Below are 23,830 nucleotides of genomic sequence, written 5' to 3'. Positions count from 1 at the left end.
AGTGCAATGGAGTGATCTCGGCTCACTGCAACCTCCACCTCCTGGGTTCAAGTGATTCTCCTGCCTCAGCCTCCTGAGTAGCTGGGATTACAGGCATGCGCCACCACGCCTGGATACTTTTGTATTTTTAGTAGAGACGGGGTATCTCCATGTTGGTCAGGCTGGTCTCGGACTCCCAATCTCAGGTGATCCGCCCGTCTCAGCCTCCCAAAGTGCTGGGATTACAGGTGTGAGCCACCACGCCTGGCCTAAAATGTAAGTTAATGACACATTGTTGTCTTGAGGCCAATGAGAAGTGACCTGACTAAAAATTGGGCCGAGCAAATGAGAAAGGAACCAAAGAACGAGATGCAAATTTCAGTGACAGCTCTACCCACGGCTCCTGGACTCCTGGAACCACGAGAATTGCAGGTTGTCTGCAGTGAGCCCACTCTGCTCTCGATTAACCCTGCCTGGCATGAGCTGTCTACACAGCAGATGATAACCCAGGCTGACTCAAGAGGGATCTTTTCAAATCTCATTCCTCTCTTCCCTAGGAGATGATGAGAGCAGTCACGGCTGGGGATATGAGCTTGGGTATTTCGAGTCTAGAGGAATGGTCAGGCCTATTTCAAGAGGAGTGCAGGGAGGATGGGACAGAGCTGAGTTCTGGGCCACATCTATCAGGGCATTCTGCTGGCTCAGGATCACGGGCAAACCTTTTTAGAATCCTTTTCCTCACTCTTCCAGACCAGGCTGGAATGCTCCTTCCTTCCTCCGTGCTTCGCCTTCAGTGTCCGCCCTTCTTACACCCTCAACAACAACACACCATAGCCGCACACACCCTTCCCTTTGCATGGATCCCACACACCCTTTAGCCTACTGAGTTCTTGGCAGCATTTCATTGGATTGGACCAACTGATGTGTCCATCTTCTCTGGGGTCATTTCCCAACGTATCCTGGGACACCACTGCATATGATAAAGCACTAGTTGTGTATTTGTCAAATGAATGGAATGAACGACGAACAGATACATTGCTGTGATGGTCTCAGCTGAAAACATGCTTAGTAATTCACACACTCATGCACGCACGACTTGACTTCAGAACGCGAACGTATGCCTCGCACCTGCTCACCCTCATTTTACTTTTCACCACCTGACAAAGCAGATTTCAATTTGTTTCCTTAGTGATTATCCGTCGAGTCTTCTTTTGCACCTAGAAAGACCTGGGAACTCCGTTTGGATTCCTGCTCCACTCCCAGGGCCTGGGCAGTGGGTGGCCACAGCAAGTGATCAATAAATACTTGTGGACTAAATGAAGTTATATATGAAAATAAATAATTGCTGTGAAATGTATCTAATCTACATAATCCCTATTAATTTACACCACTGACTTTACTTATGATTCAGGAACAGGCTAAGATGATCCAAGGTAGGAAACCCAGTTTCCACTCTAACTACTTATACTAATTTAAGAACCTGTTGCTGACACTGCTGCCAGTGTTTTCTGCTATAAACTGTATAAATTGTGACCAACATGCTCTGTCTTAAGGGGCAGCAACACTGGTTCTCTGTTAAGAACCAGTTTCTAAAGCAATATGCAAAGCATTAAGATACTTAAAAATTCAAAAAATTATATCATATAAAACTGGCGGAATCCTTGGAGCTCATTTTGCAAATCTAGCGAAATACACCAAGCCACCCCACCCCTGTCAACACTTGGACTATTCCTATTTGGGGATGCTATCTAAGTGTGCTCATTCACTAACTCAGCATAATTACCATGCAATGGCATTGTGATGACAGGATGGGCACAGCTCCAGGTACTCAAGAAAGTGGAGACAGACAAGACCCTGAAGCCCCTCTTTGTGATGGAGTTAGAATTCTTGCAGAAGACACATAAGCAAACAGGATCATTTCAGATAGTGACAGATGCTAGGAAAAAAAATTCAAGATGGCAGGGGCAGGATGACCACTTGTGACTGGGTAGGAGTCGAACAAGAATGTGCCCAGAGTAAGTCAGGCCACAATACATGCTGAGAAAAACAAGAAGTCTGGGTAACCGCGAAGAATGGGATGGAGAGGGGCTGTCTGCAGTGATGTACACACGCTGGAGCTGACGTCTGGGCGGAAGCCTGAACTATCTGGTGGATGACTCATCCCAGATCTCAGCAGAGCTGCCGGCTGGAGCCATGGAGAGGCAGTCAAGAAACAGGGGTCAGACCAGCTGGGGCCTTGTCAGCTAGAAATCAAGAATCGGGAATATATTCCATGGGCAGTGGGAAGCCACTGGAGTGAGTGTGAGGAGTGGCAATCTGGCTTATGTTTTGTTTTTTTAAAAGGTGAATTTGGCTGCAGAGAGAGAGGACTTTTGGGAAGTAAGAATGATAGACCAGAGATGACTTAGGACTGATGCAGCAGAAGAACCAGGGGAACACAGAGGAGGTGGAGGTACGGGGCAAACCCAGCTGGTATTCTTGGAGGTCAAGTGGAGGGAACGAAGCAAATGAAGACTGTGAGGTGAGGCCGAGGGAGGGTGTGCACGTGATGCTTTGGGTGTGTTTTGAGCTACTGGGAGGATAGATGGTGAAAAGGTGGGTGAGAAACAGACGCTCTGGATAAAAGCTGGAGTTCTTCAAATATGCTGAGCGTGAGCCACCCAACTCCCTTCCGAGCAGGTAGCTGGTTACCTGTGTTCAATGCGGAGAGAGGAGTCATGGCTGGGGATGTGAACTTGGGTATCTTCTGAGTCTAGAGGAATGGTCAGGCCTATTTCAAGAGGAGTACAGGGAGGATGGGAGAGAGCTGAGTTCTGGGCCACATCTATCATCTGAGGTCTGCTGGTAAAGGAGGATGACACAGGGGGCAACCAGAGAGCAGCAGGAAAAACCCGTGTGTGTCTTCAGAGAAGCCCAGAGGAGAGAGGGTTTCAAGCAAGATGGGGAGTCAGCAGGGCTCCCACTATGAAGATTACCACGGGAACCAAGGGGTGCTCCTGGGACTGACACGGATGAGAGCAGTGTTGGAGTGTGCTGGGCTGACGACACATGGGTGAGGGTTGAAGAGAACGCGGGTGGTAGCTGGGGACAGCGAGGACAGACGAGTGTCCTGGAACGTGTGGTGAGAAGGAAAATAGAAGGAGAGGTGGAAACTGCAGAGGGCCATGGTGTTGGGGTGAGCGATGGCTGAGCAGGTATGTAAGCTGAAGGGAGTGATCCAATACCTGGGAGAAACCGCTGGGACAGGAGAGAGGGTGTCCACGGAAGCAGAATCCTTTGGAAGACGAGAGGTGATGAGTTCAGAGGTGGAGGGGATGCCCTACCCCATTTCCAAGCAGGAACAGATCACACATGGAAGCTCCAGAGGCTGGAGAGGCATGGGTTTTGGCATGGGAGAGATGGGGGCATCTTCCCGTTTCATCGGGAAAGGATGCAGAGGGCCTTCAGGCAAGGGAGAGGAAGGCAGAGATGCCAGAGGAGAAGGTTGGAAACAGTCGCTGGGAACTGTCTCACTGCATCAGACTACTTGGTGTCAAAGTTGTCTTTCCTGCAACTCCTACCCATTGCTCCCAGTTCAATTCTCTGGGTTTATACAGATTTTGTCCTATGACAATCAGGATCAGATTTTGTCCTATGACCACCATTCACACACATCATTTAGGTCCCTCTGAAAGAGCTTCTCAACCCCGGCTGCGCATCTGAAACACGTGCGGGACATTCCACTGCTTGGGTTCCACCCCAGGCCAAATGGACTAGATCTCTAGCTGTTGGCCCCAGGAACAAGTATTTTAAAAAATTGCCCCCAAGAATATAATGGGCAGCCATTGGACGATGCCTTCCCGAGAGGCTCCTCTCGCCCTCCCAGGTTTTCAGCCATGCTAGGTGTTGTGGGTTTCAGGCCCCTCTCCCCATCTCGGCCTCCCGCTTCGTGTGCTTCCCAGTGTGCCGATATCTTTCTCAAAATGTGGCCCCCGAAAGGATCCTCGGAGCCTTCAGAACCTCTCTCGTCCTCTTAGTGCAGAATGTAAGTCTTGACAGCGCTTCTGCAGACAAACCACACCCAGGCCTTCCCCAGCAGTGTCCGGTACTCTTGTTCCATTATCTGTACTGTTGGTTTGTTGAGCCTGAATACAAGATTTTATCTGTTTCACTTTGTTAGTTTCAACCCATTTGGTAGTCTCTACATCTGGAGATTTCAGTGTAGATTATGTCTCGGCTTGTGGCATCCACCCATCTGATGGCCTCACCTCCCTGTCTTCACATGCGCAGCAGGGGGATACGCTGCACACCCAGCATTCTTGGAGGCAGTCGGGTGGGTAGGAGAACAGCTTAGTGACAATTATGACACAGGCTGTTTGAATCTAGCCTTGACCACCGACCTGCTGCTGTTATAGGCCCAACTGCCCTCTGCCCCTGCTTCCTCATCTAAAACAGGGAAGGCTCTGGCACTCATCTCCTGGGGGCCTGTGCCCGGCAAGCAGCGAGTTCCATGAATGTCACATCATGTCAACACTGGTGGCAGCAGGACGGCCGCTGAACCGGCCATGCCCCCAGACAGATGCTCTGAGAAGCTGTGTGGAAAGCACCCTGAGGACCAGGCACTGCCCTGGGTTGGCTGCAGTGACCCTCCTGCAAACCAGAAACCGGCTTTCCTTTCTTTGGGAAGGATTCTTACTGAATTACCGTGCAATGCAGCAACCGCAGCTGGAAGGGGCCAAGGAAGCAAAACCTTCATTGTCCAGATCGGGGCTTCCTGACCGTGGCACCGCTGGTGTTTTGGCTGTGAGGGGCTGGTCTCTGCCCCATGGCACACTCAGCAGCACCCTGGTGGCTTCTACCCACTAGCTTCTAGTAGCATCACCCTCCCCTATGTGACAACCAAAAATGCCTCCAGACATCACGAACTGTCCCAAGGAGACAAAATCACCCCTGGTTGGGAGCCCCTGGAATAGGTGAAGACACGCCGAGGGCCAGAGGGCCAAGAGGTCTGGTCCAGGCACTACAGCAACTAGCAACAATATCCTTCTCTATTCCCTGTTTACAAGCATTTCTAAATTTTTTTTGCCTTGCAACAACATGAGGATTTCTGGTCTTCGGGCATGAAATGCGCTGCCCCCGTTCGGTTTTGATCATGGGGCAGCATTTCACTGTCCTCTGTTTCCCCTGGTCAGCAGCTACTGCTGAAAATAGCTGATAGGAAGGAACTAAGGAGACAAAGTACAAAGTTACAACATTCTGATTGGGAGGAAAAAAAATCCACCTTTCACCCCCTGTGTCCAGTTACCCCAGGACGCTTCTGCCTGCTCCTCGGCCACATGCAGAGAAAGGAAAGCAGGCTCCGAGCACAGAAGGGAGCGGGGTCAGCCTTTTAATTAGGCCGGCCAGCCTGTCGAGCCGAGCAGCCCCCCCGGCGGTGAGGCAGGGAGTGCCCAGCTTTGAGAGATGAGAGCCCAGGGGCCTTTAACACTGAGCTAAGCTGAAGGTTGATGACAACCCCCAGGGAACGCTTTTGAATGCCAGCCAAGATTTGGGAAGAATTGATAAAGGAAACTTCAGCATCAGTGAGAGAAGACAAAATGTCTAACCATCTTAGAACATACTTCCTTGAAAAGCAAGTGCTATCAAAAGACAAACAATTTTTATGATACGATGTTTTAGTACTAAGCATGCGTTTCTCCTTAAAAAAAAAAAATAGCAGAGGGGAATGATTATAAGCTTTGAAATCAGAAAGATCTGGGTTTGAATTTTGGCTAATAATGGTAAGTATGGTCTTGGTTTCTCAGCCTTTTGGAAGCTCAGTTATCAGAGATGATGATCCCCAAGGAAATGAGTGTTAGGTATGAAGGTCACGACAGGGAAGGCTGTCAACACAAGTATTTCCTCCCCATCACGCTTCACTGATACCCTCCCATCAAAGAAGCTTCCAGGTCAGAGACCGGCAGTATCACATTACCGCCGCCTGCTGGTCATGCACTAAAATTGTCAGTATAACATCCAAGAAGAGGAAAAAAATGCTCCAACTATGATTAAAATTGATGAATGGTGTGGACATGCTTGCTGGAAAGTGTGGTTCAAATGCATTGGCTCCGAAAGGAAGTGTGGGACAGACAGCTTCCAAAGCTGAAACTCATGTTTCGAACCCCCATCATCAAAATCGACGTGCAAAACATTTTTATAATGAGAAAAGACATTTAAAAGTTGGCAAAAACTCAAATGCTTTCCATTGAGTATCAGCTACTTTATAACCACAGAGTCTACTGGAAAGATACAATGATTACATGGCCAGAAGGAAACAGGGACCAGAGCATACACCCGCACACACACACGTGATACACTCCTTCCATGTGGAAGATGGACATGGTGTTTGTGCTCGATGGTGACGAGGCAGCGTGGTGGCCTGAGGGAGGCCGAGGGAAGTGAGGCTCAAGAGCCACATGGAAGAGTCATATGAAGAAATGCAGTATTAACAGTGATGGCCAGTCAGCGTGGCAGAAGATAAACTGTTGGACTGAAGCAATCGGGGATGGGGTGGAGCTATCAGAAGAACCTGACAGTCCAGGGTTGGGGGAGTGAGGCTGCCATGGCAACAGCATCAGCTGAGACCACCAGCTGAGGCTGGCCCAGCCAGGAGCCAGCGGGGAGGGCCGGGCCAGGCTCACCCAGGTACTCAGGAGGCAGGCAGGCAGGTAAGCACTCTGGCCCTGAGGACAGGTGTGATGCATCTCAACGTGCATCTTGTCTTGAAGTAAGACAAGATGGCTAAGTATGCTACATATGACACCCCCAGGGCCCCTGCTACCCTCAGTGATGCTGACTCGTGGCTAACACTTCTAGAGGAAATTACCTATGGAGGAAATGATTAATCAAAAAAAATTACAGGCTTCCAATAAGATTCAAGAGAACCCTCAGCCAATAGTTGTTGCAGAGATAATTGTTCTGAATCTATCAATAAAGCAAAGCTGCCCCTTCATTGACCGCAAACACCAATTTCTTTCACCCAGGATTATAAGTTGGTGTTCACGGGCTCACTACTGCCATTACGGTGATAAACAGTTTAAACCACAACAGGATCTGACATGTAGATCAATTCTGGGTCCATAAAGAATCTACACAAGAGGTTGCAGGACAGGAATTTACAGCCACCAGTTTTTATTCTCTCTTGCTGCAAAAATTACTTCTGTCAAACACTTAGAAGAGTGGGAAAAAATGTAAAAAAATTAATTTTTCATGTACTCCTGGAACGGCCTTTTTCAATGCAGAGGCTCAAGATGAATATGTTTCTGCATTTAAAAAATTACGCTCAGCAGCATGTGGTGCTCAGCAGAGGAGGGATCCAATCCTCCGTGCGGCTTGCAAGCCGGCAGACGGCAATTTGAAACCCTCAACCGAGCTGTCTGCATTTTCTCTAAGGGCAGATGCGGGTCTCATGTTAGCAACGCCAAATTATATTAGACATCTAATTTTAAACCTCAGGTACTTAAATGTGAAACCTTACAACAGTAATAGTCATAAAGCAGTGGGCATTCCATTTCACGAAATGGATTATTTTCTTCTTCCCTTAATTTAAGCAGCACCTCCTGTTTTGTAGGTTGCCCCTACAAAGGAATCTACCTAATTAGGAGTTTCTCACAGCTGCTTTAAAGGAAGAAACCCCGGGGGCACTGGTGTGTCTAGAGAGGAGACTTTTAAAAGTTCTCCAGAGCCAAAGTCTTAATTTAGGGTGGACATGGGGGCAGAGAAACAGTGAATCCCAATGTTGCCGTGATTATTATGTTTTAGAGTAAGAGTGTGCGACAATGGGAAGGCACACTTGCCAACACGGGCGTCTGTATTCCAAAGCTGCTTAGCCTCTCCCCATTCATTCCTGCTGCTAGCACAGAGTAAGCGACTCTGAAATCCAAACCAAAGACTAGGGATGGGGGCAGATACATTTAAAAAGGAAGTGGGGGTGGGGGGGACTTATATCACCAGCAACTTAAGAAGAAAGAGCATGACAGAAAGCTCTTAATGATGTTCGTTTCTTCTGTGATTATTTTCTAAGCCCTGCAGGGAATGTTTATGCCAAGGCTGAGGTCCTGAAATCCATTCATAAACACGTTTTCTTGAAGTTGTCCATCAGATCCTGTGCCCTGGTGTTCACTAAAAATTGCTGGGGTCTGGCCACTTGATGAATCAGCCCACTAAAGAGGGGAATGACGCGAACCAGAGGGATGCCAGGATGGTGCCCTCGGCGCAGACAGACAAGGATGTGTCCAGCAGGTCTGGGTAGAGCCTGAATTCTGCATCACCAGCCAAATCCCTGGAGCTGTCAGATGCCACTTGGTCTGTGGACCAGGCTTTGGGAAGTAAGGACTAACAGCAGTGGTTCCCAAGCTTCAGCATGCCACGTGATCCCAGAGGACTTGCTATACACAGGTTGCCTGGTCCCATCCCCTGAGGACTGGATTCAGTGCGACTGAGACCGGGCTTGAGATCAAGATTTCTAAGCAGTTCCCAGAGGCTGCTGCTGCTGCTCCTGGAGGCACACCTTGACATGCAGTGATGGAGAGCTGAATCGGGCCACCTGGGTTTGAATCCTGGCCCTTCCCAGGATGTGACTTTGAGCAAGTGATATTTAACCCTTCTGTAGCAAAGGCAGCCCCTGTAGAAGGCAGGTAACAACAGGATCTACTCTGTGAGGATCAAATGAGATTATCTACATAAAGCCCTCAATCAACTGTAGCTCTTATTATTACTATTATCGTCTCCCTTTTCAAAATATTTTGGGTATGACATATTACTAACCCTTAGAAAGGCCGGGGGTGGTGGCTCACGTCTGTAATCCCAGCACTTTGGGAGGCCAAGGTGGACGGATCATGAGGTCAAGAGATCGAGACCATCCTAGCCAACACAGTGAAACCCTGTCTCTACTAAAAATACAAAAATTAGCCGGGCGTGGTGGCGCATGCCTGTAGTCCCAGCTACTCGGGAGCCTGAGGCAGGAGAACTGCTTGAGTCCGGGAGGCGAAGGTTGCAGTGAGCCGGGGTCGCGCCACTGCACTCCAGCCTGCCAACAGAGCAAGACTCCATCTCAAAAAAAAAAAAAAAAAAAAAAATCCTTATAAAATACAGGAATCAACCAAGACCCCCATAAAACTGCAGGAATCAGACTTCTGTGCACCATTCTGCTGTATTTCTGGATCTTTGCTGTGTAAAATGTCAGTTCCCAAGTCTGAAAATCAGATGCTAATTTGGCAGCACTGGGCTCTCAACACTCATCCCTTCTGGTCTCTCCTCGTTTTTCTGCACCCCAACTATCACCTTTCACTTCAATGTAGCTCGTGGCTATTCCATCTTCCCTTTTCCTCCTCTCTGGGTCTTTGTCCAAAGTGCCCCAATGCTTATAATAACTTCCTCCTGCTGTTTTGCACAAAAAAATCCATCTGGTTCTCTAAGCATTCCTCAAGTTTGATTTTCTTTGGGAAGCTTTCCTTGATCAACTCTATCAATCCTTAATGACCTGCACAATTTCAGCTCTGGGCTCTCCCTACAGCTCTCCTTCCATGTCCCTCAGCAGGCTGACACCTGGGGCATCCACTTGCTTGTTTCTTATCTTCTATGTTCAGGGTTCAAGATTTACGAGGTCAGGGAGCATACTGGTCTTTAATGGACACCCACGTGTGTTAATATTATAGAAATTGCTTTGTGAATAAAAAACTGGCATTCAAACATAGGCGACTTTAGTCTCACATGGGTACTGTACAAATGCATGTGTGCAGACAATGCAGCCCACTTCCATGGAAAGAGACTTCCAACCAAACGGAGGCTCTGGAAAGCAGTGTCTCACGATGTGGCGGTGTGGAAATGCCCACTGCACATACATACAGCTCAACAGAAAGAGCTATTCAGTAAAGTTACCTAGTGAGTCTTTACCAGACAGGTAAGCGTGCAAAAGGAAAATCTGTATAGGATGAATTTTATATGACTACTTAAAGACCTGTATTATTGGCACCTAGACTACTCTCACTCAGCAGAAGCTGCTTGGTAAGGCAAGGCCTTGTGCATCTCACCTGTGCACCTGGCTCCAGAAGGCCCAGCGTGGAACTCCCCACGCCCTCAAACGTGGCCCTACGCAAGAAGACCCCCATGAGATGGCGGCCACAGAACGAAACCTTATCAAATAGTAATACTAATTGATAATACATATTTTAAAGTATTTGATAATGAAACGACTATGTGAAGTCTCTGCTCCTCCTAAAGGAACCGTGATTAACAGTGGTTCTTCAGTCACGAAGAGCCAACTGTCCTGTGTTGTGACACATGCCTAACTTCTACATAAGGGAGGGGAGAACGTGTCCATTGAACAGATAAGAAAACGGAGGCTCATGGAGGTACGGAGGCTCATCCTAGGCTGCCTGGCTGGCAGGTGGCGGGGCTTCAGCTGCAGCACACACAGGTCTGACGAAAGGCTGACTACCAGGCCCGCTGGGGCATGCAACAGTTACGAAGAGAGTAAACTGTAGACGGTTAATTCATCATAACTTCAAACCTCCTTGTTTGGGGTTTTCAGGGATATCATCGTGATTCCAGATGAGGCAGAGAGCCTTAGAGAGCCCTCGAAGAGGCTGCAGGCAGACCTTTGCTATCTAACAAAGTGCCTTCTTTTGAGGGAAGGAAGGAGCCCCCGGCGCTGGGATGGGAATGGGCCAGCCGGGGCAGCCGCGTGACGCTCTGTGTGTCTGCTCCAAGTCACAGGCTTTTCCAGATCCTCACCGCTATGGTGTGGAGCTACCTCGCTGACTCCGCGTCTCCTGGCTCGGTTTGGAGATGTCTTCCTTTAAGGCTTCTGCTTGGTGGCGTCTGCGGAGCCACTAGAAATAAGGATGATGTTTACCCAAAGCAAACGTCCTGCTGCAGCAGCTGGTGGGTCTACAGGGAAGACCTGATGCTGAATCTTTTAATTAGAACAAATTATGCTAAGATTACTCTAAAACCCTGTCTGATAGATTACATACATCAGTGGGAATTCCTTTAAATACTGGTGAACAGGCTAGAGACAAAACGCCACAGGCAAACCCTGCCGCAGCCGCCAGGGTGCCCTCGGTGCCGCGTCATTCACGCTCCACACAGACGGCGAGATCGTTTCCAAAGTGCACGTTTGTTCCTCAATAAGCTGGATACACTTGTCAAAATAATAATAATAATAATGCCGATGGAATTTGAAAACTGAAGGATTACAAAGGGGACTCCAGAATTTAGAGGGTACACCAGGAATTCTGGAAAACAGACAAGGAGACTGAATTCATCCTAATGATATAAAATGTGCACTAGTGGTGGAAGAGTGTGGGCCACGCCATGTAGGGCAGTGTGACCAGGGAGATAAAATCAGATATTATTTCTCAGCGCTGCCACTTTGGTCACGTGACCCTGGGTAAGCCGGCTGCCCTGTCTGCAGCCTCAGTTTCCAAACTGACCAAATGGGATGACCATCTCCTCCCTGTGCCGAAGAGGAACAGATGAGATGACATGGGCAAGACAGCCTAGCAAGGACAAAACGTTCCACAGATGAAAGGCAAGATGTGAGTCTCTGTTGCAGCCGCCTCACAGGGTGCTGTGCTCCCAGAGAAGCATGAGAGCTTAGGGCGTCCTGTCCAGCCCCTGGCTTACAACGAAGGACCCTGAGGTGGCCGCGGGTCCGTGGGGCTGAGCCCCCTCTTACCACTGCTGATGGCCGAGTTTGCAATGACCGTAGCCTCACTCCACTGGTCGGCACTGGAGACTGAGTAGGAGCGTTGGTGCATGCCGTCGGGTCGGCTGTTGAAGGAGACCAGGCTGATGCCGCTTGCCATCTGAGACCCAGATGCACTAGTGACATTCCCTAGGAATAAACAAGTCAGGTGAACACCACCGCGGACTGCAGACCACAGAAACCAGCGCGAGTTAATCTACGGGACCCACACGCTGGCACACAGTGCACCTTACCACCGAGAGCAGCCCCTGTCCTGCCTGCATGGCAAACGGAAGCACCAGACAGAAACTATTCGGGAGGAATAAAAGGGGGACGCCAATCTTGATGGTGCCTGACAAAGCAATGTGAAGGGACCTGATGCCGCAGATGACTCGCACAGAACAACCCTATACAAAGACGCAACCCAACCGCAACCGCAACATCGAGTGGAAGTGAAGACAAAAGACCCAGTGAATCTCAGCAGAGACACCGCGATCCGGCAGGCCAGCAAGATGGGGGCTCCAGGAGCCCGGCCGTGTCACCCTACCAATGGAACGGAAAATGATCACCCATTGAGAGTCAACTGTCTGGTGCCAGAGGATTATTTTCATGGGGAAGCCATACTTTATGATCAACACAAATCAAAGGCCCTAGACACGACATGGAGGAAATGCAGGCTCTTCAACCAGATAGGTTTACTCTTAACCTTGAAAAGACTAAGCAGAGGAAAAATAACCTGTGTGACTTCATAGAGCACACGGGCTGTGATGAAAAATGATTCCATTGTATACTTAATGATTTGAATCAGTTGCTCAACATCAAAATGAATTATTATCTGGTCATACCAATTTTAGACTCAAAAACATAATTAAGTGCCTTTCTCTAAAGCTCAGCCAATCATACCCTGCTGCCAGTGAATTACTGTTAGGTCTATTTGCAGATCTTCGGAGGTATTGGGGCTTTTTAAAAAAAATTTTCTTCCAATTGTTTTAGTTCAGAACCAACTAAGTTCTAAGCTGTCTCAATAGAAGTTTTTCACAGTGCAGGATTTTATAATAAATACGTAGCCCATATTAGCAGTTCTTAAATCTGGCCAATTACCAGAATTTCCTGTGGAGCTTTTTAAAACTAGAGGCTTCAAAAAATACAGATTTTGATTCAGAAGCTCTGGGAATGGGGCTTGGGAAAAGATGCATTTTCAAAAGCACTCCGGTGATTTGGATGAGAAGCCAGAGGCAGGAACCAGGGCTCCCCTCAAACAAGCGGCCTCACTGCGATCCCGTGCAGCACTGGGAAGCCACGGAACCACGAGCTGAAGAGCAGTGTACGAGCCCTACACCCAATCCGCGATTAACAACAATGAGGCATTTGGCTTTGAAGAACAGAGTTCTGCCTTAAAAAAAAGAAAAGATACCTATTTTATGCTGTTGTCTGAACTGAGTACATTCTGAACGTCATAAGGGAAATTATTCATAGGCAGGTCTGCTTGATTCCAGAAAAAAGCCCACAGTGATGCCTCAGGGAGGGAAGGATCGGAAAGTCACAGAGGCTGTGGTCTTCGGACCTACAGAAGCAGCATTGCCAAGAGGCATGCGAGAAATGCAGAATCCCGGGCCCCACCTGCCACCTGCCTCTTAGTAAGATCCCAGGCGATCTGTGTGCACATTAATTAAAAAAACCACTCCAGCCAGAAAGTCACTACCATAAAACAAAAAATCACAACCAAAACTCCACCACGGCAGACCACTGGCATCCAAGGGGCTCAGGTGGGAGGAGCACAGAGCAGTGGCTCGGAAGCCTCGGGTCTGGGCTCCCCTGCTTACATGTAGGGTCTTGAGGCAGTTTCTCATGCCCCCAAGCCCTGATGTTCTGAGAGCTCTATCTCAGGGCATGGGCGTGCCCTAACGTCCTAGAAACACACAGCGTCATTTGGAGCCCACATCTTGAATGACAGTGCCATGTGGTGCTCCCACGCTTGCTCTTGCACCAGGCCTCGCAGCAGCCGGGGAAGGTGGGCCAGGCATGTGGCATCTTAGAGATATGGAGGAGCAGCCCAGGGCTGGCAACATGGCACTAAGGGGAGCACTCACGCTCTTCCCTGTATTTGCCACGTGCCACCATCGAAGTCACCCTGTGGCTGTCCTCTGCATACTGTGTGCCTTAGCCGGACCCCTATTACAATAGGGCATTCAGATCCCACAGAAGGCAGCATCCCCGAGGAGCAGAGGAGATATTCCCATCTCGGGATCCCCTCCTGGAGCCCGTGCCCACCATGTTCCTGCCACATCCCTTCACATCCCTTCTCTGCCCTGCTCTCCTCCTGGGAAGGCACCCATATGGGCTGCACCTGTTGGCTCCAGCACCTTCTAGCTTCTCACTGGGCTCAACCAATGGTGAGCACGGCAGAAATCTAAAGGAGAAAGGAGGGTGAGGGTGGGTGCTGACTCCAGGGCTCGTTCCCCGAGCAGTTGTCTTGCTGGGTGACCCCCTCTCTCCTTGGCCCTTGGGGCCCATGGGTTGTCCTGGTGCATTTCTGCCAGCCCTGGTGCCTGCACTGTCCTGCGTGCTTCTCTTCCCCTTCTCTCCCTCAATCCCACACATCCACCCATCGAAGGTGAGTTTGGGGAGGAGGCGCCTACCAAGAGTGGCTGCCGGGGCTTCCCTGGCCTGGTTCTGCTTTCATCACGTGAATTCTGAGCAGACAAAAGGCTTCCAGACACTGCTGACGCTGTTATGGTGGGCGAAAGGACTCCCCAAAGGTGGAAAAAGACAATGACAAGATGCCTGCAAGCAGCTGGGGGTGCGGGGTGGGGGGCACCTCCCTTGCTGGGACCCTGACTGCTGTGCCAGGCACTTCTGGGCCTGCTCTACCTGCAAGGACACCTTCTGTGTGGGTAAGATGACAAGGAGGTAATTCCTTCCCCACTGCAATACCCAATCAGACCCCTATCAAGTCATTATTAAGCATGCCATCTGTCCACAGACCTCATTTTATACTAGTTTTAGGCACACAAGGTCCAAATACCTGAAAAACAAAAAGGAATTTCACTGTGTCCGTCTGTCTCTCCATCTTTGGGTCGATGATGACAACATGGCACTCAATAGAGCACCGCTTCTCTTGCTCCTTCTCCCTGGAGAGTGGTTCTCCGATGACAACCAGGCCTAGAAACCTTCCAGAACAATTTCCTTTAAAAGGCAGAGGAAAGTATTTCAGTGCATCCATCACTGACTACTTGCAATAAAGCTCCAGAAGTAAGTATCAACACACAGTAAGGAGAGCCAAGTCAATCTCAACCCCAGACAAGGGACCACAAAATGTTCCAATGGAGGTAGCTGATCAAGAACTCATCTTAGGTTTATGAGTTCTTCATCTCAAGGCCAAACGTCACACTGCCAAAAAAGGAAGGGAGAGATTCCTTCAAGCCTACACACTGAGAAACAACAGGACTCTGCTGTGAATGCACTGGTTTTCAAACTTCTGTCTGTCCAGCAAAATACAAGGACAAGTCCAATCCACTGAGATGCTGGTGTAGCAGCTCTGGAGATGTGGCTCAGAGCCCACCTTCTGCCTCCTGAGAGAGTCCCCAAGGAACCAACCTGGAACCTCTGGGGTGACGAACCTCCTGGCAAGACCACACGCTCCTGGCGTCCAGATGGAAGACACCAGACCAGCTATGCACAATCCTTCTGACGGCGGACTCTTAGGGCCCTATAGCTCGTGAAGGCGCCCCAGCCCCAACCACACCCACTTCCCACTGCGGGACTAAACTGAAACAGCATGACTGAATTTGGGCCACATCAAGGTGTATACATGGACAAACAGTGATAAAGGTGAAACTTTCAATCAGATCCACAAACTATCGCCTGACATCCAGGCTGAGCTCATAAAGACATTTTTACTTAGTGGATCATTTTTTTCAAAGTAGAATTAAATTGGGAGATTTCATTTAAAAATTGGCGGTTTCTGGCATCACTTAGAAAATGAAAGCATCTGGGAACTGTAGGCCTGTGTTTATGAACAAAGAGCTGACAGTCTCTCTCTCTCTGGATCTGTCTGAAGGATCTGAGTGGGTTCTGGGGTTGCCCAGGCTCACACCTGCCTCCCCCCACCTCACTGCACTCAACCCACCTCACTCTTGACCTCTGGTCAAGACCTTCCAAAAATATGCGGAGGAGGAGACTCATTCCATAAGCAAAACATTTCCGATTTTCTCTTACGGGAGTAAATCTCTGTTTCAAAATATACCCATTCACTATATTTGAGATCAGTTAAATTTTCTTTCAGAAAAACCAACAAAAGGAAATAAAAGCATTTTCTGTGATAACGCGGAAACGTATTTAACTAAAAAAAATTATACAGGGTCAGAAATATTGTTTCTGGGATCCAAACACAGTACCTGCCTTTCAAGGTAAATGCATGAAGACATCTGCTTAAACTCTGGGCAAACCAGTGGTCCACGGCCTGAGCCACGACACTATGGAAGCTGCCATGCTGGGTTAACAGGCCCATGGAGCATCTTGTGCCACGTGTCAGTGGTCTCGGGCCAGTGGCCACACTTTGAGGCATTTCCACTTACTTTCAGTAAATCCACCCGTCAATGAAACGAACCACCCCCAAATGTGGAGTGTATCTTTCTAATAATCGTGCACATTCCAAATCCAATTATAGTGTTATACTTTCTCATGCTTATTTTCACACAGATACGCATACCGAGTCTAATACGTAATCTCATTTCTGTTCTTGAATGAATGTCATTAACTGATTGACCTACTAATGCTGTCCTGGCATCCAGTTTTGTTATGTAAGCATCAAGCAATACCTGCCCTGTGTTACCACACAGGAGTTTATACCTTTAAGCATAAAAAAAAGCCTCTGTTTAAAATCACTGTATTCTCACTCGAAGTACTCGAGGGCTACTGTTTTCACTCACTGGAATTCATTTCACGTTAATGAGTTATAAATTAAGGCTGAAGGTCTGAAGTCCTCACTTGTGAAAGAAGCTGGATGACTTTTTTGATTGCTTGAGGGGTAAGGATCCTGACATCAAGACCAGCTAGGATACAAGTGCACCAAACACTGTTCTAAACACAGTCCAGGTCAGCCCGAAGCAGTCCTGCCGAGGTGGAGGCCTCATACCCAGCAACCAGGCTGAAGGGCAGGGGACCTAAACCCACGTGGCCACCAACAGTCAACAAAGACACCAAGCTCTGCTGCTACTGTGTTGATTAGCGAAATCACATTTTCACACCTAGACCTAATAGCTAAGAGGGTGACTTCAAGGAAACGCCCGAGTGCTTGCTACCCAGGCATTAAAGTTACTAGTTCAGGAAGGCTGCTAGAACTAGAGCTACATTCAGAAATGCCAGGAGGATTGCAAGGTGCATGGGGTCTGCAGGAAGCCACGCCCCAAACCTCAGCCCCAATAATGCCCAGGAAAGAGAGCCTCTTGATTCCGTCTCCATCAGGGACCACCTCAACACACAGCTGTCTTGCTACAGAATTTCATTCCCGTGTCTAAGGAATAAGATATGAAGCTGGGGTCGTTTAGATGTGGGAGAACTCTGCACACCATCGTTGGAAATGTTCTTTGCAGGCACGTCTGTATTTCCCTAGAAGGAAGAGATTGTAAAAGCCAGATTAGAATGTCCTCCTTCCTGGAGCAGACGAGGTTAAGTCTAACAAGTGGTCCTAATTCACCAACCTCAAGTCACACGCAAATACAAGGGTCTTAAAAGGAAGCTTCTACCCCGGAAGCCGAGGGGACACTTGTACTCGGGGATAAGTACAAGGACGTGGCCTCTTTGGGGGTAAGTACTCTTCACTCTTCCCTTCCCTTCCATCTACTCTCCCTGCCGCCACCAGCACATCCCACCTCACTGCTGCTGGCAGCCAGCTCTCCGTGGGCCTCAGTTTCTTCTCTTCTTCTGGATGTGGACACGGGCAGGTGCTCTGCTGTGTTATTTTGCAAGGGATGTCGACAGAGTAAACAGACTGGTACAACAGGGGTGATGTCTACTTTAAGAGGGGGGCACATCTGTTTGCTGTCTGGGACAGTAAATGTCGCTTTCCACGGCAAACTTTGGACAGGTTTGCTTACGTGCTCTTATTAAACACGTGGGGTTTCCTAAGCTCGGGGTTCCTCTTACAACGTGAGTCACTGTGTGTGCTGGTGTCACCCTGTGGGAACTGAGGCTTGGGAAGCCATTGCATGACAATGCTGATACTCTCACTACTGCAATTGCTCCAGGAGACTGTCATTCATCTTGATCCAGGAGTCTCCTCACCCAGGAACCTAGGGCAGGCTAACCTGCTAACTCGTGGGTAGGGGAAGATGGGACCCGGTATGCAGAAGCTGCCGCCTATTCTAACACTGACCTTCTAGCGGGCCAAGCGGCCGCATGGAACTGAGCCCCTACTGCATTGGGCACAATGAAGGAAGGAGTCCCTGTCTTAGGGAACCTACAATCTAGTCTAGTAGAAGGTACACAGCAGATCCACGTGTGGCCCAAACGCACGGCAGAGTAACACAAGAGCAGCCAGAAAGTATGAGGGTCAGGGAGCCCACCCCTGCTGGAAGGTACAGGAGAGTCTCCAGGGGACACTGCAGCTTTTAGACTTTGGAATTAGGCCCATCTAGATAAAGAATAGATGGAAAGGGGAGATACTACCTTAAGTCTACTTAAGACACTACCTTAGACTTAAGGTAGTATCTTGCAAGGGATGTCGACAGAGTGAACAGACTGGTACGACAGGGGTAGTGTCTACTCCCAGCGAGGGGCACAACTGTTTGCTGTCTGGGAGAGTAAATGTCGCTTCCCAAGGCAAACTTTGGACAGGCTTGCTTACGTGCTCTTATTAAACATGGGGCTTTCCTAAGCTCGGGGTTGTCCCAGACAACCTACACCGCTCTTTTAATAACTTATCGGATGCAAAGCTTTCATAAAACATTTCAAGTCCACTTCTTTTTTTTTTCCTCCTTTAAGATTTCTCTTCTCCTTTCACATCTTTCAGATTTAAATTATACAGATGCACATAAACATGGCCACCAAAAAGTAGGTGCTAGAACGTTCAGAGCAGCACTGCTCTTAACAGCCCCACGCTGCTGTCCATCACTGTAGGTACATCACGGCACAACGGAACATTACACAATGACAACAATGAACTACTGACATGGGCCACAACTGGGGCGACATCACACACAGAACACAGAGCCAGAGAAAAGCGCGAGAGTGCCAAGTGTTGGATCCTGTCCAAGGACAGGCGAAACCCATCTACGGAGTGAGAAATCAGATGGTGGTCACCCTTGTGAGTGGGGTGGGGTGGGGTGGGGGTGCACGTGACAGGAAGGGGTCCATGAGGGCTGGCTACCTGCTGCTTCTGGATGTGAGCGGCAACCCCTGTAAACGTGGCTATGACTTATGATTCTGTGCGTCTTATGTGTATGTTGTACCAATAACACTTATCCAAAAAACTAGAAAATGTCACTGGAATGGCTTGTGAATGCTGAGGTCAGGTCAGGAAGTGTAAGAGACAGAACAGGGTTGTACAAGGAAACAGTTGTACCAGCAGTAAGTCCTTAAAAAGTGGCCCAGCCCCAAACAGTATACAATGCCGGCTTCAATAGGAAGGCAGTCATAAAAGGACCTTTTCGGCATTGTCCCCCAAATATTATTTGTGTTACCATGAAATACATGACTGACGACCTGGCCCATTCTGAACTCAGAAAGAGCGTTTCCTCAAATACCCCATCTTCGGATCAGCTGGGACTCGCCCCGATTAGCAGGGGGCGACTGCATTACCATGCTAATCCATGTCCTCGCTGCGCCACTTCCTTGATATGGATATGTGTGTGTGCTTACTGCGCTGCCTTGATTAGTGCACGCTTCCATGTGTCAAAAGCGCCAGATTCTTTCCAAAGAATAATTTTAGCTGTACTTATATCACTAAAGTGGAAGAGTTGATTTGAAAAGGTACTTACCTCCACCATATGCTATTTTTCTTTAAACAATTTGCATTTCAAAGTGAATATGGCATTTATATCTGAATGAATATCAGTATGTTGCCTGAACTGATCTCAAATGAGCATGAAAAAGATGCTGGTTTTCTATTGAACAAGCATGTTTTCATCCACCAAATGACATCAAAGACAGAATCCCTCTTTTAAGCTATTGGCTTATTACATTAAAAATAGCCTGTTCTGATTTTTAAAAATATACTCTGAAATGATGGCTTTTCATAGCATTCAAATAAAGATTCATCAACCAATCTTTACAATAACAATAACAAAATACAAAAGTTCATTCCCTGCACCTTCCAATTTTGGTCTGTCTTCACAAATAGGACTTAACTGCACCAAAGCATTTAACTAGGAAAATAATAGCTGGCATTTGACTTATTGGTTAAGTAAGCCTGAAAAGAGGAGCAACTCTTGGTGATGGTGATAGGAACTTTCATGTACATAGAAAGAGGGTGGGGAAAAAGCCAAAAAGGATTCTATGAGCACTTGAGTGTAAAACAGACGTTTATTCCCACTGCAGAATTGTATACTTTTTATTTTAACAAATCCTAATTATAGGAATATGATTGACAGGAATTCACCCTGCCCCTATGGAGCCCTCACCCTTAGAAACATCCAGGGATGGCTTTCTTTGGTCCAATCTCATTCATAGACAGCTTCAAATGCTGTAAAAACTCAGTGTGAGCAGCCACCTTGCAAACCCTACAGCTGCACCACACCCGTTCTGTGCATGTGTGGGAAAACCGGGTTCCCTGGAATCACAACTGGATGAAGGAGGCGACGCTAATGGTCACATCACTTCAAACTAGGCCTTCGCCATCTGTTCTGTCCTCTAATTACAAACCCCAAAAGAATATAATTCACAACACTACCATAAAAAGTGAGACACACACGATTTAAGGCCTGTGAAGGGGGCCCATTCGCTCCTGTATTTGCATTGGAGATCTGCCTTGCTTTCGGCAAGTGGAATTTCAGGCTGAGAGGATTTTTTTCCAAGGACACATTCAGTATCTTGTAAGATGTAGGCATTCAGGACTCTGCATCCTGTGATACTTGTTTTGTGAAAGAGTACAATTCAACACATCTACTAGGGAGACACAAATCTGGTGTTTCTTGATACCTTTTTTTTTAGTTAGAGATTTTCCATGTTATGTTCATCAAGACAAAGTATAGACAGATGTAATTACTACTAAATACAGCAACGTGGCCAGGCTTAGGATTCCACATCCTGGAATTTCACAGCTCACGGCTCTTTCCTACAATGTAGAAACAGCTCATTGTATGCTGCTTTCTCCCTGTTCTAAATTACGATGTCAAGGAAAAAATAATGGGGGCCTATTTTGTTGTACTGTTAAAATTAACTTGGCAAAAGCACAGATATACAAATAATGTAAACTAAATCCACCAAAATCTCGTCTAACAGATCAATTTTTTACTGAATGTATGCATACATTGTTCTTGGTTATGGCCACAATAAAGATATAACTTTATATACTTCTTTAATATGATTTCCTAACCATTTTCCCCATGTTGTTATGTAATCTTCATAATTTTAGATATGTAACATTATTGATTTAATGTAGATAATTTACATTACCATTTTTCTACTTCTGGATAGTTTTGCTTGTTTCCAATTTCTGACTATAAACAACACTGCAAAGGACATCTTCTACTTTTGAATTTTCCTTAGGAGAAATTCTCAGCAGCGTTATTACTGGAACAAACAGCATAATATATCTTTCTGATTCGTGATATATGTTGTTAATTAATTTTCTTAATGACCAGTAACTAAAAGAAGATGGAACCTGGGCATCTTTAAAACAATTTAGTCCATAATTTCTAAGTGGATAATAATAATAATGAAGAAATGGCGATAATGATAACAGTATGCCCCATGTGGTTAATGTAATGATCAAATTATGTAAAGCACTCTGTAAACTGTAAAACCTCTGCAGATATCAGTTATTAATCTCATCAACAGTGGGTTTTCCTATCTCTACAGTTTTTTAGCAAAAGCTTAAAATGGTGATGTTGCTAATCTTGTCTTTAAAATCTAAAATGTCTGAATATTTTCCTCATGTTTCCCTTGTAATGGTGTCTCTTCACGTATGAACTGCACATGCCATCTGCCTCCTGTTTGCTTTAGTGCCGTAGTTGGCATCACTTTGCTTGAGCTTACTCATTCCCTCTGTGAGTACTTACTGAACACCCACCATCAACTAGTGAAGTGCTTGGTGCTGTGGACAACTCCACGGCACGCCCCATCTTCCAGCATCCCAAAGGTCTGATGATCAGAGCGATGCCAATGTTGTCAGAGGTACAGTTTACAAAAGAAAGGAAGGAGAGAAAAAAAAAAAAAAAACAACCCTGCGCTTGGGGCACCACGCACACGCAGCGGATGAAGGACATGGCCTGAGAGCAGGTGACAGTGAGCTGGAGCACCAGAGTCATCCCTTCCCTCCCATCCCTGGGTTACTGCTCCATGTTGGGAGTGGCTATCATGTGGCAGTTGGTACAATTCAAGACAAAATATTTACCATGTCAGACGCTAAGTTCTCATTTAAGTAATTATATTTAGAAATAAGCGTTAAGTATTTATTCTAAAGATAAAGTTGCTTTCTCCAGCCACACAGTTCTACATAACAGAAAAAAGAATATACAGAATCCAGACCCAGTTGCAACGACAAATGTAATGATTACTAAATACATCAACGTGGACATGCAGAATTCAACATCCTAGAATTGGTTCATCATCACTTCCTAAAACATGGAGTTTTATTCCAACCTTTGCAAAACAATGTGTGCCATTCTCATTTTGCCATTTTTATCTGCTGAAGGAACACATGCTACTCCAGATTCTGACAGTGTTTATGGAGAGAGCCATCGTACGGCTTGTTTGGCCACAATCCATCTCCTGGTATGGGTTATATGGACAAGCTGATGCAACAGCGAGGATGAGGGGTGTAAGCATTATGAAAACGGAGAAGAAAAGAATTTTTCTTTGTCTGATGTCTTCCTTTGCCATGAATAACGGTTCCATCTTTACAATGTTCTTTCTCCTTTATATGATAAATGCAACAGGTGTGTTTTTTTTTTAACATAAAATTCATTTTCATTTGACAACACTGTTTTGAGGGGAGCGTTCCCTGGTCATCTCTGAATTTTACAGTCCCCTTCCAGGAGCAGGTGGCCACGCAGCTCTACCCTGAGAAGTATTCACTACTGATTCTTTCTCTGCCTTCCAGTTCTTACAAAATGATCTCACAACTGAATCCAGCAATGACACAGGGAAGACAGAGCACCAAGGAGTACCCCGGGCTCATAAGTCTGATAACATGAGGCGGGTTTTACAGGTTTGCTGGTTGGGATGTTACCGGGTTTGACCACTCCCTAGAAATATTCCAGAAAGACAAACGCTCACTATATGAGTGGTAACTCAAAACAATGGGCCGCAAGGTTTCGAGATGGAAAAATGTCACGATTACTTCAAAAAACTCTCCTCTGTCAGTGTGGGAAAGGACTGCAGAAAGCAGGAAAGCCACGGACTCAACTCTAGCCTGGAAGAACCAGAAGCCTTTCCCAAGGCCTCGGATCTCCCTGGCCCCTGGGGCTGGCAGCTGGCTCCCTGGTGAAGGTGGCCCGGGTAATTCACAGACGCTCTTCCGGGCACCTCCTCTTTCCCACAGCTGACCCTGCAGACCACTTCACTGGTCTCGGAAGCATCAGTTCAGCAGCTGAAACACTATTCCTCACCGCCCACACACATTTTTGAGAGAAAAAAAGTTTTTGAAGCACCTTTTATTTACTTGTAGGCACACCTGTTACCACATCCAATTCAGGGTCCTGGCCATCCCCTGATTATGTCTCAGCTGAAATCATCAGGAATCAAGTTGCTTTAGTTGGTTCTTTCAGAAAAGAACACTCCACTTAGAGTTCAAATAATTGAAGCTATCCTTAAATTGGAAGTACGATACTTACTTCTGAATTGCACACCAATGCTCAGGACCACAGAGGGCTACTACAGGGAACATTATCTGCAGGAAACCAACTAATCTCCTTAACATCCATCACTTACATTTCACATGATGGGTAACATGCAGGAATATATACTTAATGAAAAAATAAT

The 23,830-nt window shown here is 47.2% G+C and overlaps 1 protein-coding gene across 12 annotated transcripts in view; it reads right to left on the bottom strand.

Moving 5' to 3' along the window:
* The window catches only part of AGAP1 (ArfGAP with GTPase domain, ankyrin repeat and PH domain 1), a 634,886-nt gene that overhangs the window by 184,257 nt on the left and 426,799 nt on the right, over positions 1–23,830 (bottom strand). For 5 of the 12 annotated variants that reach the window (XM_054477354.2, XM_054477355.2, XM_054477347.2 and 2 more), the window contains exon 12: positions 11,678–11,836. The exons of 4 other annotated variants lie outside the window; for them this stretch is intronic. In XM_054477354.2, coding sequence (XP_054333329.1) covers positions 11,678–11,836 — 159 coding nt within the window. Of the gene's footprint in view, positions 1–11,677; positions 11,837–14,711; positions 14,873–23,830 lie in introns of all 12 variants that reach the window. 3 more of the 12 variants (XR_010122905.1, XR_010122906.1, XR_010122903.1) reach the window with 1 other exon arrangement.

This window comes from Pongo pygmaeus, chromosome 11 (assembly GCF_028885625.2).
Source record: "Pongo pygmaeus isolate AG05252 chromosome 11, NHGRI_mPonPyg2-v2.0_pri, whole genome shotgun sequence".
NCBI classification, from domain to species: Eukaryota; Metazoa; Chordata; class Mammalia; order Primates; family Hominidae; genus Pongo; species Pongo pygmaeus.
The sequence above is the reverse complement of the archived record's forward strand: the minus strand, read 5'-3'. Positions and strand labels throughout refer to the sequence as shown.